The following is a 13,036-nucleotide window of genomic DNA, read 5'->3' on the forward strand; positions in this document are numbered from 1 at the left end:
GATAAAGTCAACCTCACAACAGGCCAAATAGGCCCAGAGGGTGGCGAGAGGTTAAGGTTCCCACCTTTACAGACAATCAGCATGTAATGATAGTAGGGATGTCAGTCCTACGTGCCCGTCACCTTTACATCCAAGGAAATGCCCCTGGCACTCATTTCTGTTAGAGGCTGAGTAGACCCCAGGGCCATAGTCGGATGGAAGGTTAGATCAATGGAAAAATCGATTACCCCATTGGAAATCGAATCCGAGACCTTTTGGCTTGCAGCATTATGGCTTAACCGTGATGCTACTGCAAGCCCTGTAACTTGGTAAATGTTTCAGTAAAACTTTGTTTCCAGATCACAGTTTTCTCTTGTTGCGTCACTCACTTTCAATACACAAATATAACAAATGATAATTAAGATTGATAAATTTCAGCATTACCGAAGCTTAATGACTGAGGACATTGCAAGAACAATGGATTTTTTCCAACATTAAAAGTGACATTGGAAAACTTTTTTTTTTTTTTGTTCAGAAGACTTGAACTGCTACCTAGTGAAAGAGATCAAAGCTCATATTAATGCAAGGAAAAAATTAAGTATATTAACATTACAAGTGTCCCAAATAATGTTTACTTTTCCTGATAAGGAATGGGCTAAAATATATTCCACTGAGTAGTTTCCCTAGAAAAACATGATATCAGTACAAGAGTAATACCATTCTTGTATCTTGTAGACCTATACAGTTAAAAAAAAATTTAGTTATATGTAATTTGGAACACTAGTTTACATACAAGTCAGCAGGCAATCGGCATCTTATTAATATAAATTGAAAACTCTATAAGAACACATAATTATATAGTACTATATAGCACAAAAAGAACAACTGTATTATCCACACTTGATATCACTGTAACTTCCATATCACAAATCCTTTGAAATATGTACTGCAGCTTAAGCTTATTTTCTGTACCTGCAATAATGATGACAGTTGAATGACTGCATTATAATGAGTATTGCGAGTTTGAAATAGTTATATCACCAGGTATGGGCAAATGGAATTTTGTGATCACACATGTAATAGTCACCTTCATGAGATGCATAATGATATAACACAGTGCACTGCTCCCTAACTGAGTGCAATTCTGTCTTATGGTATATCAGATGAATGAGTGGCATGTAATTGTCAAAATCAATGTTTTTCAATTTCTTTCTTAGTATTCTGTCAATGCACACAAAAACAACACAGGTACACTTCTTCCCTTTTTCCATATAGAGTATTAGGGAAGTCTCGGTCAAGTTGTAGATAAAGCACCTATTTTTTTGGTATTAACTACATCCCCGAAATTTTAGTTTGATAATTTGTCCTGCTGTATTTTGTTTTCATTTACCAAAATATGCAATAATATCAAGTTCTGAAACCGCGAAAATGCATATGATCGCAAATGCGAAATGGATATTTTTCTAAAAAAATAGCGAAATATGTAACATGATCACCTTGCAGACCAATAGCACGCAAATCTGTTTTGATATCACAAGGACAGGTGGCACCAATGCTTAAAGGACTTTCAAAACAAAATTGTATATAAGACTATATTGCACTGCAGATTCAAGTTAAAGCAGTGTCCGAAGAGGCAGGGAGTGATTACTGTGTGGTACAAATGCTAAAGGGTTTACTACGAGTTGTTTGCAGTCAAGTGTCTTTAAGCTATATGGTTTCCTACCACTAAAGTAGAAAGTGGGGGGGGGGGGAGTCTTCTGCTTATGGAGTAGGCCTAGTTCTTACAGAATGGTGAACCAATCTTCACTCTAACAATATGGAAACAATGATGTGCTTGTATTTTGATGATGGCTGTGAAAGGTGACGTAGTAGGCTCACAAGTTTAACAGTATACAAACTTTTGGGTATATTGGACAGCATGCTCAAAATCTGGAAATTAGCACAACAAACAAACAAACAGCTCTGTTTAGAGAGCACATAAAGTAGAGAAGGAAGAACTTAAATTGCATGCATAAGAAGTTATAGATCATGACAAGAGAATGCATTATTGTGAAGAGTTTAAAATATTGCAACATATGTGCATTTTGTACTTGAAAATTCACATGCTGTAAAAGAGAGACAATTACACACTGAAAAAACTGAAGTATGGACTGCGACATCACAATTGTGAATTGGACATATTTTTTGAACAGGACTATGAAGTTTAATGCAATGAGATACTGTTTACTTTTATTTCCCTACTAAATGAAGCTGAAATAACAAGTGCGTCCTTCAAAAAGATAATGCTGAATCATTTGATGCAGTTACTAAAAAAGATGTTTTAACGAAATAATAATTTCATAAAATCTTTGGTTTTTAGACCACTTGAAGACCTGTGAAGCATTAAGATCAGAAGAAACTACAGTTCAAAAGTATTGGAAAGCACGACTGCTAATGGCTTCATTGCCAAATGAAAGGCACTAGACAACAACAACAACATTTTATTTGATATTCCCTGATTATTTCTTTTGGAGTGCTGCCAAATCGTTTGCTAAAATAATTCTAAAAAATCAGAATATAAAGTATTCAACAACAAATTATGAGAATTCAGTGCCAAATAAAACTTTAATTAAGCTGACTGAAAATAAATGTAAACAAGTGAATCTCTGCTTCAGCTCTGTTTTTCAAGATTTTAAGGTGTGAACTGTTTACAAGACTTTACTGGCACCAGAAGAATACAGACACAATAATAATTAAAAGGCGAGTACAAAGAAGATACACAAAAACAGCAATGCAAACGGTTCCAACATATTGACAGGACGAACTATCATCGATAATCCAAAATATTTCTGTACACTCTGTCCAGCTAAAGAATAAAGTGATGTAAACCAATGACAGAACATCGATGGATTAGAGTGAGAATAGCAGTGGTGACTTGTCTTCTTAAATAAACCATAAATAACATAAAAGTTCCTGCTGTCTGGCAGGCACGACCCACACTATGTCTCAGTTCATAACTTATGTACTATTGTACTTCGGAAAAATAGAAACCGAAAAAGATGCGAGCAATAATGATGATAATTGTAATTGATTATTGTTAGAATATCTTTTTCCCAGAAGAAATAATATTGAAAGAAATACAAACCTACGCAATCACTGAAAATTTATTTTCCATAAACACAGTCTTAAAACGCAAGCTTTCAATGTGTCCTGGTTTGGGCAACAAATGGTTATTTAGTAATGTAGCACGAATTAAACTTTTCTGTTGGCCATGCTTGTTGCTGTCGAAACAAAGAACAGTGGTCTACTGAGGGCTTCAGTGATCTGAAAAATACTTCCAGGGAATTTGAACATATACTTCTTCATCTGAGCATAACATGCACATAATACGTGGTACAGTCATTAAGTTCTGACACTGACGCCTGAAGGGTACGCACCCACAAGAATCTGGATGTCTCAGAAGATGCCGCGTGATACGGCGTACACTAAAACAGATCGACATCCTCCTTCAATATAGTCGCCGTTGGCCGCTATGCACGTCTGCCAACATTGGTGTAGCTGCTGGAAGCACCGCTGAAAGATGTTGGCAGGAAGATACCGTACGGCTTCTCTTGTGGCAGTCATGACCTTTTCGGCCGCACAAAAATTACGCCCCCATAGGATTGATTTCATGAGGGGAAAGAGAAAAAAAATCGCATGGTGCGAGATCAGGTGAGTACGGAGGGTGTGGCAAAACAGCGACCTGTTGTTGCCTTGCAAGTTCCTCTTGGACAAGGATGGAGCGATGTGCAGGGGTGTTGTCGTGTAGCAATAGCCAATTCTTCCTATGGCAAAGCTCAGAACACTTACGATGAATTGAATTGCGTAAATGGCCAAGAATCTCTTTGTAGAGGATCTTGTCTACAGTTGCACCTTGTGGGATGAATTCTATGTGAACAATTCCATTTGAATAAAATAAAAACTGTTAAAGCATCACCTTGCCTTTTGACCTGTCTTGTTGCGGATTTTTCTGTCGTGGAAATAATGGTGTTTTCCAGGTGGCGAATTGTCGCTTCAGTTGCGGATCGTAAAGGAAACACCATGTTTCGTCTCCAGTTATGATCGGTTATAGCAGTTTCGCATAATTTCTGACAGAACGTGAAGTTTGCCCGTTGCTCAAACTGCAACATACTCAAGTTCCGACGGGCGCATTCAAATCACCGTCACAACAAAGACAGTAGTTCTGCTTACACTATATGCACGTAACTGTATGATGCTGGGACGAGAAACTAACTGACAAGGTATCATATCACGGTGCCACCTATCCGTTCTAGTGCACCACACCGCCACTATGCTCTCAGTCTCAGAACTTAATGAATGTACCACGTATAATATCACATTGAAAAAGTTACTGAAACAAACTCACCACATAGCAACTTATTTTGTGAGTAACATTTTATTATTTCCATTAATACTGGTAGTAGTAGTAGTAGTAGTAGTAGTAGTAGTAGTAGTAGTAGTAGTAGTAGTAGTAGCAGTAATAATAATAATAACAATAATAATAACAACAACATAGTAATAATGATGACAAACATAATGAATATATCAATAATTAACATTTTGTATAGGAAGTAGTCTACTTAAACTAGTACATCAGGCCTCACCAAATATTTTGGTCACCAGCTTCTACTGCTAGAAAGTAATGCTGTCAGCCAGTGGCATATGCAGAATTTTGTCAAGGGGGTTATTATTAAAATTGTTTACAATTTACATTACTCGGATTTTACATTTTGTGTATTATTATTATTATTATTATTATGTTACGGTATATTTATTAATATTATACCATGTTCCAATATTCATGAATATCCTTATAACATTTTCGAAACGTAATTCTTTCACATCCATTTCTAACAAATTTTAACTTCTGTTTAATTTTATATATTAAAAAATGCTTGTGTCGCTTTTACACTTATTACATAAAAATCATATATATATATATATATATATATATATATATATATATATATATATATATATGAAAAGTAAGACACTTCACTTTACATGACAAGAATCCATGGAAAAAAAATATATTGAAATAAATTTAATTAAACACAATAATGGAACATGGAACTCACCAAGGATGAAGAATGAAACTGGCATGATGAATATACTGAAGGATGGGGAGGATGACTATGCCACATGTCGGTACAGATTTTGTGCGAGATCGTGCGTATTTGCTTGGTTTCCACACAAAACCAATCTGCGGAAAGTCTAAAATTCCACATTCAGTATTCTCAACCTAACACACATAACAATTTCCCTCTTCTTATCGCTTAAGTGACATATTGATTTTACTGCTTTAGGCTTTTAACATATTATTTTTAGAGACGTTCAATATATTAATAATGATTATAAATTGGAAACTTACCACTGCAATTTCACCTAAATTGCACTGTTAATTATTGTTTTTAAATATTTGCAAAAATTAAGTAAACTCTACAACTCCACTAAAGTTACTGCATTCGTGATGCAAGTAACATTAAGGAAGCCGTGAAAAAATCAACAAGATTCCAGACTCATCATAGACTGGGGGAAAAAAAAAGACAGACATATATCACGGCCTGCTGGAGTATAGTAAACACAGAAAACATTTTAAAGCAACAATGTTGAAGATAGATATTTTTGTTTTGCAAATTTGCAGTCATTGAACAGAAACCAAGATGGAGATTTCATTGCAAATAATTAGAAATTCCTCTTTCAGGTATGTAATAAACGATCTTCGCACAAAATAATGTACAATACACGAGCGGTATGTTTTCTTTCAATTCTCGGAAATTAAAAAAGCTCAACTATGTTTCGCTTTTTCAAACTTTTCCTCGAACATGAAAACTTCAACATACCACTCTTGTAAAGCATATTACTATTGCTGTACGGTACTCTGACAGTGAAAAATTAGAGAAGGAAAAACGATTATGGATAAAAGAAATACTGAAATTTAAATGTCATTTTTTTAAGTTCAAGGGGTGGGGGGATTTTAAACCTGGTAATCTCCTCTCCACCCTTGCGTACACTCCTGCTGCCATTGAAATCTCTTACAGTCAAATTTCTTTTATAGGCTTTTCACTTACATATTTTTTTCTGAAGTTCCTACAAAATTCCTAAACTTTACATGTTAATTTACTTCAGTTACATATTTTTCGTTTATACATCTTTTACACTTATATGATATCTTCAAATCCTTGTCAGAGGGTACAATATGCCTGTGCTTGACATCCCTGCCCTAAGGCATGCGAAATGTCATTTATACGTTCTAAATCAATTAGGTTTGCCGTGAAAATATAACACGAAAATACAGCAAGTATCGTGGAAATTCGAAACTACACATGTTTGCCTCCAACAATTTTGTGTTCTTTAATGATGCTGTTACTGCTTTAGAAACAGTGAAACATTTGTAATACACCATGATGTAACTGAAGGAGCAAGGAGTCCAAAATAACTTTTTTTCCCCCTAAAATAATGACGTGTTAATAAATGAAGATTATATATGAAGAACAAGGCAAGTCAAGGTCGTAAAATTTTCTGAATTGGAGTTTGAAACGTAATATATCAGCCAGTGTCTTTGGCTTTAAGCAGCTAAGATTTTCTACAAATAATGTTACATTCTTCAGCAATATGTGTTATAAATTTGGGTACTGTATTATAGACTCAAAGATGGCTTAATTGTGAAGTTATAAATTTTTCTTGAGAAAATTTTACTAAATTTACTTAACTCGTTCCCCGCTATTGTCTTCAAATGCTATTTCATGTTATTAAATGCCATTTCAGTTATACATTTTTCTCACTTATGCGCCCCCATAAAAACGTATAAATGAAGTTTTATTGTATTCAGCTGGATCCAGCTGTGCCACTTACTATGGAGAGACTTATTTCCCTTAAGCTCTGTATATGAAATTTACTGTACATCATGAGGATTCTCGAATGTAATCAGCATTTGCCCATACCCAATTTACACACTTTTAAAATAATTCACAACAAAAATATTAATAATAATAATGATAATAATAATAATAATAATAATAATAATAATAATAATAATAATAATAATAATACTTACTTACAAATGGCTTTTAAGGAACTCGAAGGTTCATTCCCGCCCTCACATAAGCCCGCCAGCAGTCCCTATCCTGTGCAAGATTAATCCAGTCTCTATCATCATACCCCACCTCCCTCAAATCCATTATAATATTATTCTCCCATCTACGTCTCGGCCTCCCTAAAGGTCTTTTTCCCTCTGGTCTCCCAACTAACACTCTATATGCATTTCTGGATTTGCCCATACGTGCTACATGCCCTACCCATCTCAAACGTCTGGATTTAATGTTCCTAATTATGTCAGGTGAAGAATACAATGCGTGCAGTTCTGTGTTGTGTAACTTTCTCCATTCTCCTGTAACATCATCCCGCTTAGCCCCAAATATTTTCCTAAGCACCTTATTCTCAAACACCCTTAACCTATGTTCCTCTCTCAGAGTGAGAGTCCAAGTTTCACAACCATACAGAAGAACCGGTAATATAACTGTTTTATAAATTCTAACTTTCAGAATTTTGGACAGCAGACTGGATGATAAGAGCTTCTCAACCGAATAATAACACGCATTTCCCATATTTATTCTGCGTTTAATTTCCTCCCAAGTGTCATTTATATTTGTTACTGTTGCTCCAAGATATTTGAATTTTTCCACCTCTTCGAAGGATAAATCTCCAATTTTTATATTTCCATTTCGTACAATATTCTGGTCATGAGACATAATTATATACTTTGTCTTTTCGGGATTTACTTCCAAACCGATCGCTTTACTTGCTTCAAGTAAAATTTCCGTGTTTTCCCTAAGGTCAGTTTCTATCTGATGCTTTTCTAATTCACTGCGGGCTAAAGCAGGGAGATGCACTATCACCTTTACTTTTTAACTTCACTTTAGAATATGCCATTAGGAAAGTTCAGGATAACAGGCAGGGTTTGGAATTGAACGGGTTACATCAGCTTCTTGTCTATGCGGATGACGTGAATAATAATAATAATAATAATAATAATAATAATAATAACTGTCATTATGAAGCTGTCATAATTCAATGACTACAAATTATGTGAGGGCGGCAATGAACCTCTGGGTTCCTTAAAAGCCATTTGTAAGTATGTAAGCAAATGATGTAAACTGGCATTTTAACAATGACTGACAACTCCCTTCACAAAGCAACAATATAACAAATGTTTTCGACTTTTTTTTATTTCTGCATAACAAATAAAGGGGCAAAATGGTATAGAATAATAGTTTTCTAATATTTCTGAGCTTTATCATGTCTCAAATCTTTTAGGTACCTCTGCAAGGAAAAAGGTATCAGAACTAACATAGATTAAAACATAAGAACATATATCTTCCTATGAAGTAGTGGCAGTGATACTGTAACATATCGTTGCTGCACCTCCAAAATCCGCTATGTGATTTGAACTGATTTTTCAGGAAAAAGAAAAAAGTATTATTACTTTTAATTTCCTTGATTATCAAAGCTACTTTCCGTATAATTTAAATCCTTATATGAAAAATGATGAAATTATACCGAAAGTAGCTTTGAAAATCAAGGGAATTAAAAGTGATAGTGGTTTTTTATTTCCCCTGAAAAATCTGTTTAAATGCACACAGCAGATTTTGGAGGTGCAGTGACGATATTTCACAGCATTAAGTGTGCAAAACTTGTTAAAAAACCACAAACATGCACGTACACAAAGAAAAACATCTTCGTAACTTGTCCACTTTTAAGGAATACATTTGAATGCGAATTATATAATCCATATTAAGGAAATTTCGAACTTATTCCAAATGTATGTGATCTATTTCTGTACGAGATATGGCCACATCAGTGTGGCACTAGTAGCAATACACTGCAATTAAAATAGTATGCATCCATATCTCTATTGAAAGTGAGCTTGTAGAAATGTTACTATGTGTTTGCATATAAAAACTGTAAATTTATTTGTAGCACTTAAAAAAATATGCTATTGTTATGCTGTGAAAGTGTATTTGTTGAAGTTTGTTATTGTGTGTTTGCTAATAGCAAATTTAATAGATATTAAGAATGTGTAAATATAATATAGATCAGCGATCTAAGGATGTTTTAATTTCTACTCTCAGCACTTCTTAGCTTATATTACGTGAAAATATCCTTTTAAGAGAAATCCATATTTCAGAAAAAAATAACTAGTCCCCCCAAAGGTTCGTTAAAAAGAAATTTTAATGTATGTAACCATTGTATTTATCGGAAATTTCTTGAAAAGCTGTAGCACATAAGACGACACACATTCTCTTTACAAAACTATATACAGAAAAATCACCACTAGCATTCTCACTACATTCTCAAATAAATTCTAAGAGATAATGTCTATTAACAGCATAACTGGATATTCATTTGTGCTTTGAGTGATTACAACTCGTAATGCATGGCAATTTCTTTATGAGCACGACTTAGGTAAATTACTGTGAATGTTACAAGCAATCATTTACTTTTCTATTCATGTGGACACGCACATCAGCATAGCGATTCTACACGATAAGTTTCTGAACTACTAGGTAAGAAATTAAATTATAAATGAAATGATGTTAGTTGAACTACTTTGTCCTTTGTGCTTATAGAATATTCCAGACTTGTTACCTATATTGGACAATTTTGAATAGTAGGCTGATGCAGAACTGACATGTAAATTTATTGTACATAAAAGTCATTTCAGAGAAAACAACAATGATCATGAGCTGAATAAAAACTCTTCAGTCTAGTGTTCCAATTTACATACAGAGCATGATATTTGTCACAGCAGCATAGAATGGTAGTAATGTCATACATTTGTACTAGCAAAGATGGTTTGTTACTACAGTATGTCAGTTGTAGAACTGGTGCATATAAAAATACCAGCATAATCTTAACTTGCCAAGCTGATCAAAAATGTGGAGAAAATACAATGTAAAGCAGACTAACGTTGAATTTGGTTGTACAGGTAATAATGTTGCTTTTCAAACAGTGTATCTTGCAAATATAGTAGTATTTAATTTTAAAACTTAGATTTAGACATTTCTGCTTTCGTTCTGCTGTATGAACTATACTTACTTTATTCTTTGAAAATTTGAGTGTCCTCCCCAAGAGAAACATGCAATTTTAAAAGAACTGAATAAAAATTAAAGTCATTTTATGCAAATAAAAATGTCTTTAATTTTTATGCATTTATTTGTAACATTTCACATTTCTCATATCTGAAGGTGGTAACTTACATGTATAACTGTGGCATGCACAGGAGTTCCGATTAAAGAATCTTCACAATGTTCAACCAATCACCTCAATAAGAATATGTAAAAAGAATAAAAAAAAAATTAATAAATTGAATTCCTTGATAGTACTGGAAGATACTGTCTCCTTACATGATATGGAATCATTCACAATGAAACTTAAAAGGGAAATAAGCTTACAATAGGAAAAAATTAATTTACTATCCGGGGATAGTAAGAAATTGAGATTTTGTTCTTCCATTGTTGTTGACCTGTGATATTCTTATCTTCACGTTCATGCAGAGTGGGTGTCTTGTTTCTGTCTCCTTCTCATCCACATAGCCTCCAAGCAAATATGACGAGTTGGTAACATATAAACTCCGTTATAGCTAAGAAATAATGAGACAGAAAGCGAAAAACAATACAATGAGCAGATTAATAGACTGGCATTAAGTATAATAAAGGCAAGAACACAGTGAAATTACATGTGAGAGGTATTATCGAGGCACCAGAGATTCAAAGAAGATATGAAGCAACAGATCACCCTATAATCCGAATCTATCATATAAATAATGAACAGCTTTACAAAATAATTTACCTTATCATATGAAATACAATTACAATCTTTTCATTTTATTTCTTCATTGTACTATTATGTGATTTAAGATTTTTATAGAATACTTTTGGATTGAGCGACTAAGTTGCATGCTGAAATGGGTCACACAGCCTTGCTTAATGAACATTCAAAAAGCAAATAAATTCTATGTTTGGGGCTGAAGTGGTGGTTGCTTTTGTACAGAATACAATGCAGGGAATGGTATCTGAAACACAGCAACACCATCATCCCAAATATGTGACAAAATGAACACAAAAATTGCGTCTTTTCATTATAACAAAGTTTCAATCAAACTTTGTCCATTGCTTCTGTGAGTGATATTTCATTGTGGAGTCTGAAAAATCGACTAAGTTATCAAAGGGATCCCTAACAGTAAGAGCAGCAGAAGAAGTGGGCAGAGATGCAGGTGGTGATGGCCGCAGGGATGTGCCACCGTTCTTGAAGCTCAGGTTCTTGAAGTCTAGGCCATACTCCTTGAGCAGGTCCATATCCTGCATGTTGCACTGCCCAGGACTCAAGGCATTTGAAGAGGACGAGGAGTACAAGTTACTGAATGTCTGCCCCCCACTAGAGTCCTGTACTCGCCCAACCATCTCTGGTTCTGACACTTTGTTTAATTGTCTTTGAGTATGTGAGTGCAAGAAACTTTGGTTACCTGCATATGGTGTTGAGGATGATTTACCAACGGTTGGTACAAAGTAAGGATAAAGAGGATTTGCTAAACCTTCTGTTGTTACAGACAAGGTCTGAGACACGGACACAGGAGCCACTGCTTTGTCTTTGGTTAACAGGGGATCGAAGTCCTCTTCACTTGGGGTTGAATCCAATCGTATCAGGTCTCCACCTTCTCTCTGCAAACACAAGTAGATTGTATAAGCATAACAAGAAGCAAAATTCATTTCTTTTCAAATATCAAACTGATTAACCTACAGCAGTACATTTATGGCAGTTATCTGTATGTCACACATTGTCAACAGTGAAATATCTTACTAGCAACAACACAAGAGGAGACAAGCAATTACAGACCACCAATTAAGCTGTGTTTCCCTAGGAGTGTTGCCTGACCAAAACAATGGAAGGAGTCCATAATTGCACCTATCTTTAAGAAGGGGAAAAGACTAACCATAGTAACTTCCGAAGAATATCACTTTTATTGAACTCATATAAAATTTTGTCCAATATTCTTTTGAGAAGATTAATTCCTTATGTAGATGAAATTATTGGGGATCTTCAATGTGATTTTAGGTGTAGTAGATCGACTATTAATCAGATTTTTTGTATTCGACAGATATTGGAGAAAAAATGGGAGTATAAGGACACAGTACATCAGTTATTTGTAGATTCCAAAAAGGCATACGACTCGGTTAAGAGAGAAGTTTTATATAATATTCTTATTGAATTTGGTATTCCCAAGAAACCAGTTCGATTAATTAAAATGTGTCTCAGTAAAACGAACAGCACAGTTCGTATAGACCAGTTTCTGCTTTTCCAATTCACTGCAGGCTAAAGCAAAGAGATGCACTATCACCTTTACTTTTTAACTTTGCTCTAGAATATGCCATTAGAAAAGTCCAGGAAAACAGATAGGGCTTGGAATTGAACGGGTTACATCAGCTGTTTGTTTATGCGGATGGCGTGAATATGTTAGGAGAAAAATCCACAAACAATTAGAGAAAACTAGGCAATTTTATTTGAAGCAAATAAGGAGATAGGTTTGAAAGTAAACTCCGAAAAAACAAAGTATATGTTTATGTCTCATGACCAGGATATAGGCCTAGTATGAATTGGAAATATATATAAAAAAAATGGGAATTTATCTTTTGAAAAGGTGGAAAAATTCCTTGGAGCAACAGTAACAAATATAAATGACACTAGAGAGGAAATTAAATGCAGAATAAATATGGGAAATGCCTGGCATCCGCCTCTTCAAGAGCAATCTAGATAACAATTCTTACATCTGCAAGTATTCGATGATATTTTATTCCTTTAAAATCATGAAAGGGAAAATTTTCAATCCCATTTAAGTGGAACAGCTTATTGAAGAGTTACCCAACTAGAATGTTTGGACAATGTAAACGCTATTGAAAGAGAAGGGATTTGAGTGAACATTAGAAATCTAATGAATAAATATATACTTTTTTTTAATGTGTTATTTTAAATTTTCCGTTTA

General features: G+C 34.4%; 1 protein-coding gene across 4 annotated transcripts in view; it reads right to left on the bottom strand.

The window, feature by feature from the left end:
- Positions 1 to 4,978: 4,978 nt before the first annotated feature.
- The window catches only part of LOC138696410 (DENN domain-containing protein 1A-like), a 67,462-nt gene continuing 59,404 nt past the window's right edge, over positions 4,979 to 13,036 (bottom strand). For all 4 annotated transcript variants that reach the window (XM_069821350.1, XM_069821351.1, XM_069821348.1 and 1 more), the window contains one exon: positions 4,979 to 11,717. In XM_069821350.1, coding sequence (XP_069677451.1) covers positions 11,151 to 11,717 — 567 coding nt within the window. In that variant the 3' untranslated portion in view covers positions 4,979 to 11,150. The remainder of the gene's footprint in view (positions 11,718 to 13,036) is intronic.

Source organism: Periplaneta americana, chromosome 3 (assembly GCF_040183065.1).
Source record: "Periplaneta americana isolate PAMFEO1 chromosome 3, P.americana_PAMFEO1_priV1, whole genome shotgun sequence".
NCBI classification, from domain to species: Eukaryota; Metazoa; Arthropoda; class Insecta; order Blattodea; family Blattidae; genus Periplaneta; species Periplaneta americana.